The 19844-nt window shown below is 42.0% G+C and overlaps 1 protein-coding gene across 1 annotated transcript in view; it reads right to left on the minus strand.

The window, feature by feature from the left end:
* CCDC148 (coiled-coil domain containing 148) overlaps window positions 1-19844 on the minus strand; it is a 129979-nt gene that overhangs the window by 93691 nt on the left and 16444 nt on the right. Inside the window, exons 2-3 of the mRNA XM_034786398.1 lie at window positions 3636-3701; window positions 951-1072 (exon numbers count right to left, since the gene is read on the minus strand). Coding sequence (XP_034642289.1) covers window positions 951-1072; window positions 3636-3701 — 188 coding nt within the window. The remainder of the gene's footprint in view (window positions 1-950; window positions 1073-3635; window positions 3702-19844) is intronic.

Genomic DNA, 19844 nt, shown 5'->3' on the forward strand with positions numbered 1-19844 from the left:
ACAATATTTCTATTCAAGAAGTCCGTAAAATATTTCACTAAGTCTCTGCTCCCACCCTACATTTTACCTATATTATATATCCCCCATCACCATAACATGTGTGTGCCTATTCTGGAATTAGACATATCCAGGTCATGTCTAACTCTTGCCTACACTACAGCATCTCTCATATTTACTCTTCATCCCAAAGCTAAAACTCAGGCCCAGGTCCTCATTGCAGTAGTTAATATATGAAGTCACTGCCTCTTTTCTGGCCTTCCCACAAATGCCATCTTGCTCTTAAAACGATTTTAAAACACTTCTGTAATTCTCATCTATTTGGCTCATCACATTGACTATGTTATCTCCATCTCTCTCTTTGCATCTCTCCATGAGCTCCTCATTTTCCACCACTAATACAGGTACTACTCCAGGAGTTTCTTCTTTTTATGACAAACACAGGTACTTGTCTTTACTTTTAAGACCTTTCATGATTTGAGTCTACTGAACATTTCTCATTAGATATCAAGTTGTCAGCCCTCACCTCTGCTCTGCCAAGGATACTAGCCTTTATTACCCATCAGTCCAACTTTCCTTAATACCCCTTCTTTGCATTTTCTTTCATGCAGACCTCTATGCATGGGGAAGCTCCTCATAAAAAGAAAATCAGCATATTGTCCTCCTTCAAATTCAGAGTGCTGTAACCATTGTTTATTGCACTAATCATAATAACACTCTGTTACCTTTCTCCTCCTCCCATGCATTTGTTGTCCCTTGTCATATACTTAGACTGTAAGCTTCTTGGGACAGGGACCTTCTTTTCATTATACATATGTAAGGTGCTTAACAATGGGCCCAGTCCCTGATACAGGCCTCTAAGCAGACCACAATACAAATAACAAACTGAAGCAGCTAAGAGAAGATTATTATACAGAAAAAATGAATTCTACTAGGAATAAAAAACAGCTTACCTTTAATTGTATATTAGCAGATGCTTTTTTCTTTTCTTCAGTAAGTGCATGTAGATGTTTATAGTCAACAGGTTTATACTTCTGGCTGAAAAGACCATTTTTCATACGAACAACCAGATTATCTATTTTTAACATAAAAAAGTCATTTCAAATTGTGTAGAAACATTTTTTAAATGTTGGACACAAAATTAAAGCTTAACTCACAGGATGATTGAGAGTATTGTACTTAAAACACATGATTTTGCTAAGAAAATATTAGGAAAATAGTTACACATTAAAAGTAATTTGTGTTCAGTGGATCTGATTTTCATTCCACTTTAGTGTCAAATCAGGAGTAACTACTGAAATAAACTGAGCTCCAAACTGGTAAAAATGATATCATAAACAGTTTCACAATTTGTCAATGATATTGGCAATCAACACCAAAAATTAACATAAGGAGCACAATGAGTTCTGGTTCATGACTACAGATCCTAAGCTCTACTGGAATGCAGATAAATAAATAATATTCAGTTTAAATTAAGTTTGCTGGAATTTTAGTAAATTCTAATAAAATAATAGAAAAACACAGGCTACAATGTACTTTTAGTTATTCCTGGTTCATAACTACTCAGACATATTTATCATGAACTCTGAATTAAGGAATCAGTATCACTTCTAAGATGTCAAGTGAATAGTTCTATTTACATATGAATGGAATGAATTATAGAAACCGAGTTATTTCAGCTATATATCAGACTGATTTTCCAATACAAGAACAGAAAACATTTTCCATTATATTTAATTCATTATTCTGAATTATGTAGACTTGGGGAGAGGGGGGAATAAATTTACTTTCTTTGAATATCTGGGAAGCCATCAGACTTCAAGGACAACATAATTAATTCCTACTGCATGCAACATAGGTTTTAACATTTGACTTCTGGATTCCTACAGTCACCGTTTAAAAGATCCAGACAAGCAGGTAGATACAAGACACATTGACTGGGATTTTCAAATGAGCCTATGGGAGTGGAAGCTTAAGGGAATTAGGCATCCAACTTCCTGAGGCTCCTTTGAAAATCCCAGCCACTGCCTGTTGCTTTGTGGTACTGCTAATCAGTTTTAGACACTGATGGCAAAAACACATCCTTGGTACAACTCAACTTCAATGGAATAATACCCTCCCTTCAGTCTCTCACCTCTCTCACACCTAAACAATCTAAGTGAGAGAGAGGGTATCTGGGATGACGACAGTGTGAGAGGGCAAGTAAAAAGGGAAAAAATAGCAGAGGAGGTAATAATGAATGTGGAGTATCAGATGAATAAGAACAGAAAGTGAGTCCATGGAGAGACTTAACAGACAGGCAGAAAAGGGAGAGGATAAAGAAAGGGGACAGGGGGAAATGGGAGAGACTACACTCATTTTTTTGAGCTTGAACTTTAACAGTCATCCATTTCACACAGAAAGATACATTAAAAGAGACCACTAAGGAAACATATAAAGGTACGTATGCTTCTGCCAACCATGAAATAATTACTTAGCAGTATCTACATTAAACACCTGAAAAATATTTGTTCCATTACCAATGTTTGGTAAAGGCAATAATATTGTATGCCAACCCCAGGTAATAAGCCTCCATCATCCTGGAAATTTTTTTTCTAAATATATTTTTTTCATGTGCTCAAGAAATGACAGTGGTGGAGACTGAAGTAATCTTTTCCTAGCTCTCCACAACTTATTCCCTTTTTATATTTCTACCCGCATTTCCTTCCAATCTACACATCCTTGCTGCTCACCCTAAGAAGCTTGTGTTATTCATGTCTTTCTTCTACACCTTTCTTTGTGCCTTCTTTCATGTAGCCTATGCCTGGAACCCCCTTCTAAACCCAGCCTCAACCCTCTTCTTTTAATCATGCTTCAAAAATTCACTCCTTCAAGTCAATGGGATCTGCCTACACAAGATTTCAATGCAGGAGGGATTGGAAAGAAAAGGCCCATCCCATTAGGTTACCTTATTTAGCAAAGCTTGCTATTATGTTTTGGTGTCAACATACCTTCTGATGGATTATTAAAAATAAAATGACATGGGGTGATGCTTCCAATATTGAGGTATGTGTTGCAAAGGAGCACCACATAAAATGCTAATGTAAACATCAGCAAAGCTACCTCATTATCCTCTTTAATGCTCTCCTTTGCTGTGATGCCTACAAAAAACTTGACAATGGTTAGGCCAGTAGTAATCTGAGACCTCTGCCTACTACACTGACCAATATTTTCCCATTGTTTTCTAGTACTCCCCTATCGGTATCCATCTGTTGTCCCTTATACTTAGCTTTTGGGGGGCAGAGACCTTCTTTTTGTTCTGTGTTTGTATCTTAGTACCTAGCTTCTAGGTGCTAAGGTAATACAAATAATTTTATGAACAACATTTACCTAGTAACAAACCAGATCTTATGACATTTACATATTACAGCTGGCAAAGGAGCACAATAAATAAAATGCGAAAGAAAAAACCCAATGGCTTCCAAAATGACCCCAGATGATATCTTCTATCATAAAAGAGGTTTTTTTAATACCAAAGATCAGAATGTTATAGTGCCATTCATTATTGTATGTAATTGTACACAGTAGCTTATAAATATTGTTATATTGTAGACTGTGATAGAACAGTTAAACTGGAATAAAAACTCAACTAGATATACCTATGTCACTAGTCCTGTGAGTTGTAATGAACGTTCGAAGGTCCCTTCCATTCATGTTTCTTACATCTGTTGAGAAATAAAAGTTTTGATATTCTAAAAACCAATTTAGCTAAGAAATTGTAATGTTCTTATTTTGTTTGTACACTGGGACAGGAAAGTTAGTGTCATATTGTTGAAGCTACCTTTTAACCAGATAATAAATTATAAGGGTTCATCTTTTGTTTTAGGACAGACTTCATGTATCACTTTGTGAAACATTAGCAAAATCCCTTTTATATTATATTGATGACATTAGAAGAAATAGAAAAAGTAGCCACTCTATGGTAGATCTATGTTACTCAGAAAAATGCAGTCAAACATGAAGTCATCCACTCATTATACATGTACTAATATCTGAAAGCCAGTGCTGTTGCATGGGTGCAGCCATAGGCACCGACTCCATGAGTGCTCCCCTCCGCTCCCCATCCTGCCTGCCACAATCAGCTGTTCTGCGGCGTGCCAGAGGTGCTGGGGGGGTAGGGAGGGGAGGAGTGAGGGCCGGGCATGCTCAGGGGAGGGGGTAGGAAGAGATGGGGTGGAAAGGGGTGGAGTAGGGGCATGGCCTGAGGCAGAGCTGGGGGGTTGAGCACTCCCCAGCAGATTAGAAAGTCGGCGCCGCTGGGTGCAGCATTTGGGCCAAGTAATCCGCCATCTGTTCAGCCTTCCTTATACAACCAATGAAACTGTTGCATGCAAGTTAGCTGTAGAGTAGGAGTAGTGATAGGTCAGAGATAACTCAACCAAACATGGCATAGATACATGACTTGCTGTTGCTTGGATATATTTTGTAAAATCAAAATGGCTGATAAATTAAGAACTTGATGTTAATGGACTGTGAATCCCAGTGATGATTGAATTTGCTGATATTCTGAACAGAAAAAAAGCTCTCAACCACGCTCATAGATGTTTCCATTGCTTCACACTGACAGACATTCTAGGCTTCAGAGTGTCACAAAGATAAGATTCCAGGATTGTCACCTATTATGTAATAATGCTTTTCAAAACTTATTAGTATTATTAAAATCATCCCAGGAATAGAATAGGAGTAGAAGGCTTTGTGGGAAACTTATATGCACTGTTGTTGTAGCCATGTTGGTACCAGGATATTAAGGAGACAAGGGGATGAGGTAATATCTTTTATTGGACCAACTTCTGTTAGTGAGAGAGACAAACTTTCGAGCTTACACAGAGCTCTTCTTCAGGTCTCAGAAACTAACTCCCTACTAAATACAAGGTGGAACAGATTGTTTAGCATAAGTAGTTAACACATTTGAAGGGAATATTCAAGGTGAAGAGGCACATTAACACCCCCCAGTCACAGGGAGGAAAGGAAGGGGGAGGAGGGAGTGGGGAAAGCAGCTGAGGCGAGGTGGTTAGTGGGTTACAGATTATTGTAATAAGACACAAATCCAGTGTCTCTATTCAGTCCATGATTTTTAGTATCTAGCAAAGTTATGAATTTAATCTCCCAGGCTCATCTTTTGGAAGTGTGGTGCAGGTATCCTTAAAGGATGAGTACTGAGAGGTCAGATATAGAGTGAGCACTTTGTGAAAAGTGTTCACACAGAGGCGACATGGTGTTTTTGTCTTTTATCATTTTCCTGTGTGAGTTCATTTGAGAGTGTATTGATTGTATGGTTTCACCCACAGTTGTTATTGGGGCATTTAGTGCACTGGATGAGGTACACCAAATGTTGTGATAGGCATGTGTAGGACCCGGGGATCTTGAAATGTGTGTTGTGTGGACCATTGATCATTGTAGCAGTGAAGATATGTCTGCAGGTTTTGCATCTGTTCTGGCAGGGTCTGGTGCCACTTTGTATGGGTGTATCCTGGTCGGATGGAGGAGGTTGGAGGGTAATTTGAAGGCCAGAATAGGGGGTTCAGAAAAGATTTTTCATGATGGGGTCCCCATCGACTATGGATTGTAGTTGTTTGATGATACCCTGTATGGGTTCGAGTGTGGACTGGTAGGTGACAACTAGGAGTGTGTGGTCGGAGGGGGTTTTATTTCTGTGTTGAAGCAAGTTCTCTCTGGGTATTTGGGTGGCCCGTTCTACTTCTTTGATGGAGCGTCCTTGTTTAGTGAAGGTGCTTTTGAGTCTGTTAAGGTGTGTATTCTAGACATTTTCCTCAGAGTATATTCTGTGGTATCTGAGTGCCTGGATGGAGGTAACAAATTTCTTGGTGTGTTTGGGTGGTTACAGGATTTATGAAGGTAAGTGTGGTGATATGTGGGCTTCTTGTATATAGTTGTCTGTAGGGTTCCATTGGGAAACTTGACATTTAATATATAATACAAACTATAATATACTACTTGTAATTCACTTTGACCTCAGTTAAGAATTTGTTTGACCTTCCTCAGTACTCCTTGATTTATGCTCTTCAATCTTCTTTGATGTTATCATGAAATAGACACTTGCATTGAACAAAAAGAATAGAAGTATTCAAAGTCAGAAAAATATTTATTTAAATTTCCAAAAGCCTCTATAGGCTTCCATTACGTGCCTGTTCCAGAAGTAATACATCCATTTCACAGGGTTATTGCAAAGACAAATACACTGTCAGTATAGTCAGTCAAACTACAGTGATGGGTGTCATAAGAACTTAAACAGACAAATTAAAAATACAATGTAAATAAAATTACTCATCCCACCTTGACAGCTAAATATAAAATAAACTCCCATATTCCAAACCAGATCCCACCTCCCCCACAGAAGTCTGAGCGAAAAGATGGGCTCAGCATTTTGCCTGAAAGCATAGCAAATCTAGGCTCTGAAGGACCAAGAGGAGAGCAAGCAAAAGGGTCTTAATGGAGAATACTAGATCAGCAGCTCTATTTTGTCTAGTGAGGGAACTCCAGCTTGAATATTTCTGTTGATTGCAACTGTGGCAGGAAGAGACAGTCTCTCAAATAGCCCTAAATCATTTGAGATCTAGTTTTCTAGGTTAACACCTACACACTGAATTTTATACAGAAGCCTATTTGCTGCCAGGGCTCATCTGAGAACACTGGTTTAGTGTACTCCTGACCTAAAATGTGCTTAAGCAGCCATGGCATTCTGTACACGCTTCAGTTTGAGTGGCCTTAAGGTGTACTCTTATGTAGAAAGCACTATAGGAATCTAATCTTGAGATGACAAAAGCATAGATAATTGTGGCATAATATGCATCAGTGACAAAAGGTCCCTTTTTATCAGATGCAGTGGGTTGTGGGACACAGATGCTGTCTGGGCATTTAGGCCACCTATGCTAGAAATGGCAGTCAGTCTCTCAATCAAAGGTGCCAATTTTAGTTTCACAAACTCCTCTAATTGCTTCCGTCAACTTATTAACATTATCTTGGTTTTAAGATGCAGCCATCTAGCACTCATCCATGCCCATGCCCACTGAGTCAGCTCTCTATCTCTCCATTATGCAGCAGCTTTGTTCAACCTTCTAGGCACACTAAGGCTTCATCTACACACCCTTTTCGTACTAGTTTAAAAAAAAAAAAATCACAGTCCTAACCAAAATATTTAAAGATTAGTTATACCTGTACAATCTTCAGTGTGGACAGAATTATTCCAGTATAAAGATGTAGTACACTGATACAGTTTATTTGCCTTCCTCTACAGGAATAAACTATACTGGAATGAGTACTTTTATACAGATGTAGTTAAAGCAGAACACCTTAGATGTGTAGACGAGCCCTAAGATGGTTATCAGGTGCTGGTGTTGCAGCAGGATGCCCAAACTAGAATTCCAGGGCAGGCAGGGCTGCCGAGAGCGGGTTCGGGCCCCGGTGAAAAAAATTTTTGGGGCCCCTCAGCAAAACCAGTTAAACAGGGCTGACGAGGCGGGGGGGGGAAGCCGGGCCTGGAATTTTTTCGGGCCCCCCCAGCAAGGGCAGACTGGCTAAACAGGGCCGACGAGAGGGGGGGAAGCCGGGCCCCAGGCCCCCTTCCGGACCACCGGGCCCCGGTAATTTGTAGTGGCTTCCCCCCCGTCTCGTCGGTCCTGAGGGCAGGATGCAAAGTCCATACTAACCAGCTACTCCCAGCCAATCACCAAATTTCTCTGCTCAAACCTTTCCCATACCATAGAAACGAACCCATCACAGATCCCTCTCCATGAATAATTAATCAATCCACGCAAACAACCCTATGGGTATCTCACTGCTATGTTGCTTGCTCATCAGCCATGTATTTTCTTCCTCCCATAACTTAACACAGAACTCTAAATACCATCTGAAAAATGAGATCTCTGGCAAGCATCTAGGCTCCTGGCAAAACAAAACAATCCTAAAGGAGAGAGATTATTCAAAGGGCTGACAAGGTAGTGCAGTTCTTAACTAACAAAAGGGTCTAGGCCAGTGTTTCCCAAACTTGGGACACTGCTTGTTTAGGGAAAGCCCCTGGGGGGCGGTTTGTTTACCTGCCGTGTCCACAGGTCCAGCCAATCGCGTCTCCCACTGGCCACAGTTCGCCGTTCCAGGCCAATGGGTGCTGCTGGAAGTGGCAGCCAGTACGTCCCTCGGCCTGCGCCGCTTCCAGGAGCTCCCATTGGCCTGGAGCGGCGAACTGCAGCCAGTGGGAGCCGCGACTGGCCGGACCTGCAGACATGGCAGGTAAACAAACCGGCCCGGCCCACCAGGGTCTTTCCCTAAACAAGCAGCATCCCAAGTTTGGGAAACACTGGTCTAGGCCAAGACATGATAGCTGGCTGATTGTAGTCTGAACAGGACAGATTAAACACCACCATTATTAGTCCCTCAGAACTCTTCTCTACAAGTACCTGCCCAACCACTTATATCTATCTCCCCATTAACCCAGAAGTAATCCATTCTTCTCCCAAACTACCTATCCCCTAAACAACTCCCGCTCCATCACCCACTCATCCCAATCCCCACATCCAGTACACAAGTTTCATTCAATTTACTATACTGGATCAGATAATTGCTGGTTATACATATTCTCTCTCCCTCCACCCCTCTTCTGAGATTTTTACTACTATCCCTTTCTCCTACATGAAATTTAGACAAAGAAGTGCATAAGACTGTCCCAAAAATTTATCAGTGCTGATGATGGGTGAGAAGATAAAGTGACCTGCAAAGGGACAAAAATTGGATTTGTTTGTGTCTTTTTATTTTTGATGCACAAAGAAGCCCTGCATTTTTCAAAAACCACATACATTTTCTTCCTGTTTTTAAATTTTAGTAATATCAGGAATGCCAAGTCTATCTTCCATGTTTTCTTGGAGGAATTATTGGATGTTTTAAATAAGATGTCTCTAATAGCCTATATATTGTTGAGGAAGGTCTATCTGAATAAAAATAATTATGCTTCTTGGGCTTTCATCTGGTATTTTTGATACTATATCCTACCAGATTTTCAATCACCAAGAGTCTTCTATCTCCTCCCACCCACCTACTCCCCCAAAAAGCAGTATAGACAAGACAAGACATGAATTCCTAAGACAAACAACAGAAGGAAAAAAAAAATAATCTAAAAAGACAAAACCGAAGGTTGCCAACTTTCATAATTTTGTTACAAATCTTACAATATTTATTTTTCCTAAAAGCCCCATTTCCTCAAGTAGTGTGGTTACATGGGAATTAAGCCTTCATTAAGTTTATAGCCATCACTGTAGTATAGGAAAGCATGAAAACATGAATCCTATTGGCCTATAAAACAGAAGACAAAAATACTGAAAATATTTTTTGTATAATTTTTATTTTTAAACCCGACTCATTTTTTAGTTATACTGAAAATCTTTTAGAACTTTTTACATCATAAAGAAGCAGAACAGAGAACAAACCCATTTTTCCTTTGCTTAGTCCTCCAAAAGAAAAAGGGGAAGTTATTAACCAGGGATCACAATTAAGAACAAAGGAAAGGTGTGGCACAAACTCAGAACCTAGCAAAAGAATTTGCACTTCTACCAAATATGGCCAGTGTTTAGCCTATACACGTATCATATTCAATTATATTCTCCCCTGTGTAGGCACCTATAATTCCTATCAATCATGCAGACTTCAAAAGAATAAACCTCTCAAACATGTGTTTCTATGTGCTTTGCTCTGAATGTCCAGTCTATAACAGGCTTTCTACTCATTTCTCAGTCAGAGTATCTTTGGTTATCACAGTTAGTTACTATCATTATGGGAATGAAAAACAATATTCAGCTGAAGTGACATATTAGCATAGTAATGGTATTCTACATAACACATCTGCATTAGCAAGAACAGACCCAATTCTCTATTTGGAAGACAAGATGCTCCCCCCAGGTAGGGTTGCCAGATGTCTGGTTTTCAACCGGAACACCTGGTCGAAAAGGGACCCTGTCAGTTCCAGTCAGCACTGCTGACCGGGCGGTTAAAGGTCTGGTTGGCATGGGGCTGGCAGGCTCCCTACGCAACACCGTGGATGCTGCCGGCATGTCCCTCCGGCTCTTAGATGTAGGGATGGCCATGGGGGCTCCATGTGCTCTGCTTCCCTTCCCCCCACTCCCCGAGTGCTGGCTCTGCAGGCGGCATTGGCCAGGGTGGGGGCAGGGCGGGCATGGGGGTTGAGTACCGCTGGAGGAAGCCGGCGCCTGTATCTGTTCTGATCACCAATCTGCAAGCACACTATCACAGAGTCTCCTGGATTTGCAGGAGAGAGTGAACTGATCAAGCCCTTTGCAAGCCAGGCTGCTTCAAACTTCCTGTAACATGCAGGGCAAGCAGTAAAGTTTTCCCACACTGCACCCTGTTCTAGGGCTAAAGCAGCCACATTTTGGGGGAGAGGGGTGCTAGGGATTCTGGGATACCGCTTCTTTGACCTGGGTCTGCACACTGCAGTGTGGAAGCCAGAGCCTCAGGTTTGAACACAGGTTAGTAGGGTTAAAATACAATGAAGATGCTCAAGCCCAGGGTTCCCTAACATGGGTCAGCTGACTCAAGTCCCACTAACCTTGGGTTTACCTTGCAGTGTAGATGTACCCGTATAGTTTCCTATTCATGCTCCCCAATCCTGCACCTGATGACATTCCCTTTTATTTCAGTGTGGGAGAATCTGGCATGAGGGAGGTATTCATCAACATGCACAGAAGGCAAAACCACAGGCTAAAAATTGTAGCTTGAAACATCTCATTGTGGCTTCTTAAGGTGCTCTGATGCCATAGCATTCCCCCAGAGCTCTGTACTGCTCTCCCAGCCAAAGGGAAATTAGTGCTGCTCTTCTAAGAGCTCTGTGTAAGCTTGAAAGCTTGTCTCACCAACAGAAGTTGGTCCAATAAAGATATTACCTCACCCACCTTGTCTCTAATATCCTGAGACCAAACACAGCCACAACAACACTGCGTACAACAATATGTATTGGTCAGTTACATTGCAGTGCAACTATTTTGTATTAGTATGGGCATTCTGCTTTCTGAAAGTGCTTTGATAGCATAGGGTTTTGAATCACTAGTATTAAGGAAATCCCCACTGTGCTGGAACAGTCTGCACAGTTGAGTCAGTGGAGGAACAGTGATTAAGCAATTTCAGAAAGCAAAAAAATCTACTTGCATTTTCATTTCCTTTCTGACAAACATAACTCAAGGAATTTATAAGTGGCAGAAATATTGCTTACTTTATCTTGTACCTCTATCCTAGTTCACAAACACTGAAGTATTTTCTTATTGTTTTTTTATTCTGAAGGATAGCCACTGAATTTTCTATTTCAATATGTCTGATTGACAAGGTGGGTGAGTGTAGCCCATAGGGCTAGCTTGCCTTTGTTATATTCTGCCTTTATTATATTTAACAGTAATGCAAGGAATCTACAGGCCTGTATCCTGTAAGACATTGGCTTGAGCAATTATCATAAGACTTGAGGTCTATTAACTTTGGCACAGATAAATGACCTAGTGGTCACCCCTAAGTTTTGGGGAACTGGAAATAGAGTGTGAGGGGGAATTTTATCCATAATGACATCAGCCAGCCACAGGAACATGAGCTAACATCTGCAGATATCTGACCACATGAGTGGCAATGAGTTGATATACATAAATTGAGATCATTAATATACTAACATATAGGAAAATGACACCCTAACAGTAGTAGGGTGAGGAAATACAAGTAAGGAAGAAGAGAGAAGCCCCTACTGGATATGCATTAGATATAGAGGCATCAGCATAACATATAAAAGCTGTTTCCCCAACCTGTGTGTGAAGACAGCGAGATGTAGCCGTTGGGAGGTGCCAGGATGATGGCCATTGATGAGGAAGGTGAGAGTGATGAAGAAGATAATGGCTAACATTTCAGGTTGTTCTGCAAGGGATGGTGTGAGTATATAGATCAGGGGTCGGCAACGATTGGCACGTGGCTCGCCAGGGTAAGCACCCTGGCGGGCTGGACCAGTTTATTTACCTGCTGACGTGGCAGATTCGGCCGATCGCGGCCCCCACTGGCTGCGGTTCGCCATCCCGGGCCAATGGGGGCTGCGGGAAGCTGCGGCCAACACATCCCTCGCCCACACCGCTTCCCGCCGCCCCCATTGACCCGGGATGGCAAACCGCGGCCAGTGGGGGCCGTGATCGGCCGAACCTGCCGTGTCAGCAGGTAAATAAACTGGCCCGGCCCGCCAGGGTGCTTACCCTGGCGAGCCGTGTGCCAAACGTTGCCGACCCCGATATAGATGTTCAGATGTACATTTTATATTATCTCTATCTACCTTACTGAGTGCTTGTGACTTTTCTAAATGTATTAATAAATTATTGTAAATATAGAATGGTTCATATAGTATGAGTGTTGCAACTGTACACATAGGGGTTCCCAACTATATAGTAATTTTAATAATACTGGGCCTGATCTTGGGACAAGAACCTGTTAACCCTCAAAGTGATAACTGGGACTTCTTAAGTAATCAATACAATTAATACATAATTTATAGATTAGGCTACAGTGAGGTCATATATATTTTATTGGACCAACTTCTGTTGGTGAAAGAGACAAGCTCTCTTCTTCAGTTCTAGGAAAAGTACTCGGATTGTCACAAATAGATACAAGGATGGAAAAGATAAAGGAGTTAATACATTGCAACTTGCAAGAGATCATTCAAGGTGAAGTGGGCAGATAACACCTCTACAGTTGTAGGACAAAGGGGGGTTAGTGGGATACAGATTGCTGTAATCCATAAATCCAGTGTCTCTATTAAGTTCATGATGTTTGGTGTCTAGCAGAGTTATGAATTTAAGTTTTGAGGCTTGTCTTTTGAAGTAAACTTGCACAACACCTTAACAGCTTGTCTCTCTAATATCCTGGGACCAATATGGTTACAACCACCACTGCAAACAATATATCTTGAAAGCAGGGTGGAATGTTGCTGAAAACTTTCTTCTTTAACAAACAGGTATATATTTACATTTGTATTATGCTGTGTAGGAATAGGTATTTTGAAACCTTATAAAAAGTAATTTCCATTCAATTATGCACTCTTACATAATACTTTAAAACTTGCTAATATTTGTTGGTTGCAGAACCAGTCTTCAATTAAAGTAGGATGTTTACAGTTTGATGTAAGGCTTCATGTGGTTTTTAAATAACAAAATGTCACTTTTATGAAAACCAAAGAATATTTGCCATCAATAGTAGTTTTAGAGATAACAATTCTAATGATTAACTGTGGGGTCAAATCCTGCAGTGCTTACTCAAGAACTAACCAGGCAAAACTCCCATTAATTTCAGTGGGTTCTTTGTGTGAGTACGGCCATGTTTTCATTACAGAGTTAAGTCGACTTCGGTTACATTGATGATCATAGACCAGTGTAATTACATCGCTTGTGCACATTCACACAATGCTCCTTGTCAGCGGAGCACGTCCGCAGTTGGAACTCTCACACCGACAGAGCAGTGTACTGTGGGTAGCTAGCCAGCCCACTGTGCAACCTCACCACCTTCTGCTGCTAGGAGTTCTGGGAATGGATTGCAGTGCATCATGAGGCTGGGCTCACCACCCCATGAGGCAATTTTCTTCATCCCATCTTTCCATGGGCTTCAGCCTATGTTTCACTCCATTTTTCAACTGCCCCTGTAAACTTTGCCCCCGCCATCTCTGCCTGAAAGCATGGATCCCACACAGCTCTCCAGTCTTGTGATGAGTGTTATCACACAATATGGCTGATCCTGCAGTATTTCATGAGCTGTGACTCTGAACAGGAATCCGTGGTGCCTGCCCTGCTGGGTGCCATAGAAAGAAACAATTCAAGATTGATGTTGGCATGTATGGAGCAGCTGCACATGGTGGGACTGTCACTATTGGGCTTGGGAAACAAGTACTGAGTGGTGGGATTGGATTGTGATGCAGGTATGGGACGATGAGCAGTGGCTGCAGAACTTTTGGATGCTCAAAGCCACCTTCCTGGAACTGTGTGTGGAGCTTGTCCTTGCCTGCAGCACAAGGACACCAAAATGAGAGCTCCCCTCATGGTGGAAAAAGCATGTGGCAATTGCTACGTGGTAGCTGGTAACTCCAGACTGCTAGCAATAAGTCACAAATCAGTTTGAAGTTGGGAAGTCCACCATGACGGCTGCATTAACCAAGTGTGCGGGGCCATTAATTGCCTCCTGCTACGAAGGACTGTGACTCTGGCAATGTGCAGGAAATAGTGGATGGCTTTGCTGCATTGGGATTCCCTCAATGCAGCAGGGCAGTAGGTGGCACGCACATCCCAACTTTGGCCCCAGACCACCTTATGATAGAGTAAATTAACAGAAAGGACTACTTTATGGTATTGCAGGTGCTGGTGGATCACCAGGGTTGTTTGACTGTCAATGTGGGGTGGTTAGGGAAAGTGCACGATGCACGCATCTTCAGGAACATTGGCCTGTATGGAAGCCGCATGCAGGGACTCTTTCCAGACCAGAAGATTCCAACAGCGTATGTGGAAATGACCATAGTGATCTAGGGAGACCCAGCCTACCCCTTGCTCCAATGATTCATGAAGCCTTACACCAGAAATCTTGACAGCAGCAAGGAGTGCTTCAACAACAACTCAGCAGGTGCAGAATGACAGTTGAATATGCATTTGGCAGATTAAGGGGTCACTGGCACTGCCTTTTTGGCAGGTTAGTCCTCAGTGAGGAAAATATTCCCATGGTCATAGAAGCCTGCTGTGCTCTGCATAACATTTGTGAAGCCAAGTGGGAAAAATTTACCCATGGGTGGAGCATTGAAGTGGATCTCCTGGCAGTCGATTTTGAGCAGCCAGACACCAGGGCTATTAGAGGGGCTCAATGGGAGCTATCCAAATCAGGGAGGCTTTGAAGCAGCATTTTGACAATGAACCCCAATAATGTGTCTTTCTGTAATACATTCAGCCAGACATTGTTTACTTGCTGCCTTGAAGGACTCTTGTAATGATTGCTGCCTGAGCATAAATTGTAGTCTGCAAAAGTGCCAATTGCCATTGTGTATGAATTTCTGCTGCAAGCACCATATGTAGGACACAAATAAAAGAATCATTGTATTTGTAAGCCTAAATTTTTATTAAACAAGAAAAATATATAGATTTACATTTTGTACAAGGGACATGACCCTGAGTGGCACTCTCTCAAATGAGGCTCTCTCAGCTCTGTGCAAGTTCAGCTGTCAATATGGAATATGTTTTTAGGGGTGAAGTACAAGGGGTACTGCAACGTGCCAGTAATATACAAGGAGTATTTGTATGGGGGGGAAGTTTGGGGAGGTCATGGAATGCACTTCTATATGAGCTGCAGGGGGAGTCCAGCATGAATGAGTTCTGACTGCAGAGCAATCAGGCATCTGAGCATCTGTTTGGTCCTCCTTGAGCTTTATCATCTGCTCCTGCCGCTGTCTCCTCTCCTGGCTATCCATTTTTAGTTTTTTGTTTATTGTCTCTCTCCACGCTCTGTGCTCGCTATTTGCATGATCAGACGATTGCAGCACGTCTCAAAACCATGTCCTCCTTACTCCTCATTTGGTTCCTTATCTAATGGAGGCACTCCACTGGTGTGTGTGGACTGGCTCTCCAGGGCACATCTGCTGAGGCGAAAGAAACAATTCAGAATCAGTATAGTGAGTGCACTCAGTCTTGAATCATAAAAGTTACATACACCTCTTTCTCACTTCCCCTTGGCAAGCATGCAGCACAGCGAGAGCACTAAAAATGATGAGTTAGGCCTGAGGCGGAAGGGCATGAGGTGCAAGATGGGAAAAGAGTCTGGGTGGTTTCATAAGGAGATCACTACAAGCGCGTAGGGACGCTATTCTGAATACTGGCACTGTTTTCCACAGGTGGGGGGTGATTGAAGCTGGTATCTCACTACTGAGGGTAACCAAGGATGCATCTCCTGCATACATACCGCTTCAGACTGGGTCCATCTGCAGCTCCTCTGTGTGCTGCTTTGGTTCCTGCAGAAGTAATTGCTGATTGGTGCAGCAAAGTTTCCTACAGTGGGGGAAGAAACAAAACAGGCCTGCCACGGAACTGTCGGCAGAGGATTTCAGAGTACCTTCAACAAAGTTACCTAGAGATCTCTAGGGAGGATTCCCAGGAGATTCTGGTGTGCATTAACAAACTTTTCTGCAGGGCCCCCCCTGCGTAGTTTCACTGGGGAATGAGAAGCCGATGCAAAACAGTATCTAGTGTTAGTTTCTATCTCTTCTCCTACATGCACCTTGTAACAAAATAAAGGACACCTCTACCTCATATAACCGTGTAGTATCAAAGCAAAATGAGTACTTACCGGAGCTCCTCTCTCCTATTTCAGGCACACCAGAGCCTGACTGCTGGGACTGGCTAGACCCCTCCAGATTCAAAAAGAGGTCCTGGCTTGTCATGGCCCTGGAGACCCTGTCGCCTGCCTGTCCCACATCCTCTTCCAACTTGACCTCCTTGACCACCACTTTGACTCTGCTGGCTGCTGCCTCCAGTCTCCTTGAAGTATCCATGGGGCTCTTTGTGGTGGGACTGCTACAGAGCATGGTGTGCGGCTCCTTGTAGGAGCGGCATATTTTCCGTGCTGCACCAGAGCAATGGTTGGCCTCTCTTGCCTTCTACTATGCCTATCTCAGCTCCTTGATCTTAGCATGGCACTGCTGTGTGTCCCTTTTGTTCCCTTCTCCTCCATGCCATGCGCAATCTGCTCGTAGGTGTCAAAGTGCCTGCAGCTGGATCGGAGCTGCGACTGCACAGCCTCCTCTCCCCACAGAGGCAACAACTGTGGTGTACTCTAGGTAGGGGGTGCATTTTCTGCGGAAAGCTGGCATGATCAGCTGGGAAGATGCTATGTGAACTCTCCACACAGAGCAAACAGGAAGTGGAATTTCAAAAATTCCTGGAGCTGTAAAGGGGAGCAGCTTATGCCTGTGTATCTGGCTGCAGGGCAGCAGAGTTGAAACCGCTGACCAGAGCGGTCATGATGGGCATTGTGGGACACCTCCTGAAGACCACTTTGTGTGACATAAGCAAGCGCAGCATCTACACTGACACTGCATTGTACTAACTTAGTCGCAAAAAGCTCTATGCTGCTCATCGAGGTGGTTTTGTTGTGTTGGTGTAGCAGGAGAGTTACATTGGCGGGAGAAGCATTGCAGAGTGTACACCTCCACTGTTTCGTCAACAAAACTGTAGTGTAGACAAGGCCTCAGTATTGCATAAGAACTGCAGGGTATGACCCAGAGTTTTCACAGTTACATGCTGAAAGTTATTCATCTTTAAATTTTGAGGCTGCTTGGTCTGCTAGGCTGAGTTAGTGGTAGAACAGCACAGATTTGTAATATATATATATATATAAAAATACATTTAAGCATTATAGTAATTTCTTTGAGTGGGATTTTCAAGTGCATCTCAGTATTTTAAGAGCACAAGTTCCATCAACTTTCAATGAGGGTGCTTAAGTCACTTGGATGATTTTGAAAATCCTATGCTTTATTGTTTTATTGACTTAAGTCTTTCAGGAAGTCCCACCCGTCCCCTCCCCATGCATACACACACAATTCCTAACTACATTTGGATTGTAGATTTAATTGAGGCACATTTAGAACTTAATGCAACCAGAAACTTTTGTACTAACTTATTTTTTTATTATTTCAGTTGGTCAAAGATAACTGTCTTCTAAATTTAAGTACCTCAGCCATTTTTAAAGTCATGTTGATTAAATCTCAGTCCTGATTTATTAATGGGCCTAATTTCTCTATTTTGCCCCAACATGTTTGTAAATACCTTTTCTTATTTTCTTTTGACTAGCATTAATTCATTTTTTTTAAACTACCCTTATTTTTGCTAGTCAGGCTTTACTTGAATCTCCATATTTGGTTCCCTCCACACTTTTCCATTTCCAGCAGTGCATTTACTTTGTCCTCAGTTCTGTAAGCAGTCCCTTATGAAGCTATGCTGGCCACTTCTTTCTTGCATTCTTTTTTAGAGAAATTGTGATCTGAATCTTATGTTTTTTTCAAAATGCTGCAGCCTTAATATTTCCTCCCATTGTACCATCTTACCTAGATTTGAGCATATTGACATAAAAAGTGTCAGAGTTTGATCTAAGAGTGTTGAAAGCCTTGCACTGATTTCATTGAAATCAGAGGTCTAGCTCTAGATTTACAAGATTTGGACCTAAATCTTTACATTCAATATTTTCTATAAATGAAAAAAATTCCAAAGACATAGGTAACATGAAATTCTCTTTTTTTTTTTTTTTTTAAATTATTTAGGTTTCAAAAGGAGCATTTATACACATATGTTTAGTTAGGCACATAGGGGAGTTTCATCTCCCTGAGAACTTCATCATATGACAGGTTTCAGAGTAGCAGCTGTGTTAGTCTGTATCCGCAAAAAGAAGAACAGGAGTACTTGTGGCACCTTAGAGACTAACAAATTTATTAGTTATTTATTAGTCTCTAAGGTGCCACAAGTACTCCTGTTCTTCTTTCATCATATCATTCCACTCATCCTTGTAGAGACAGGGACAAGACTCAAACATATGGGTGTCCTAAGATACACAACATATCACTCTGCATTATGGAGAGTCCTGTAGAGATCCTGATGTCCAGCTCTCCATTACTCCCTTGCTACTCCTCCTCTGGCAACATGAGAACTTGAGGTCTGGAGGTCAACAGCATAGAAAATTATTACTGATAAGGTAAGCATTATCCATAGGGAAATTTCTGAAGGTTTCAGGGGGATGTTACGGAAAATTGCCAACCTGCTTCACCCTTTCTATCTTCCTGGCCACTCTGATATATGTATCCTGATCCACTGGAAACTCCAGTCTGTGGGTGTCAGAGGGAAGCAGGATGTGCTCCATGGAGCTGGTTTCTGTACAAAGATCCACCAAGTTTGCTAACATAAGGTGAGCCAAGGAAGAGCTTATAGGCCTCACTGGGTAATAGACTTTTAATTCATAAGTAGTATTTATTAAAGGAGTGCAGATATCACTCTTCCATTTTACAGAGGAGAAAATGGTGGCCCAGCAGAGATGAAGGTCAGATTTTTATTTTATTATTATTATTATTATTATTATTATTTTTTAAAGAAGTGGCCACTGATACCTGGTGCCCAATTTGAGACATGGTGGCCCCAATCTGCTGAAGTGCAGAGCAACCAAAACTCCTCAGGATTGCCAGGTCTGAATATCAGCCCCAGAGTGATTGGGGGGCGGCTTTAATAAATACTACAGTGATTGGTTGGTTCAGAGGAAAATAACCAGAGGGGGAAAAAAGTTTCTCTGGGAGCTTATGAGACACTTCCTCCTCTCTTCCAGTTGCTCCTAACTGCTATGCAAAGTGTCCTTTCTGACTGCATCTAGAGCACCAGGACCTAGCTGACTATTCTCTCCAAGCCTAGATACAAAAATTCTGTTACTCTAGTCTGGGCAGCTCAGCTTCATCCTTTCTCTTACTAGCTGTCCCCCCTTATTACCCAGTATTTATAGAATAGTCTTCCTAAGCTCATCTGCAAGCCTACTCTCCTTATTCACGTTCCACAGGAAACTAGCTGATGGAGGAAAATTTTGAGGAATAATTGTTTTATTATAAAATTATTCCCAAACACCACATGACTGTCCTATAACCTTATATGCAACCTTATTATCCAGTTGAGGCCAACACCACCTTGGCTGTTTTATTATATATTTGTACCCCTTCCCTCTAAATGTCTGCCTGACTTTACACTGTGAGCTTCTAATGACAGGACCCAGGCCTT

Source organism: Trachemys scripta, chromosome 11 (genome assembly GCF_013100865.1).
Source record: "Trachemys scripta elegans isolate TJP31775 chromosome 11, CAS_Tse_1.0, whole genome shotgun sequence".
Lineage (NCBI taxonomy): Eukaryota > Metazoa > Chordata > Testudines > Emydidae > Trachemys > Trachemys scripta.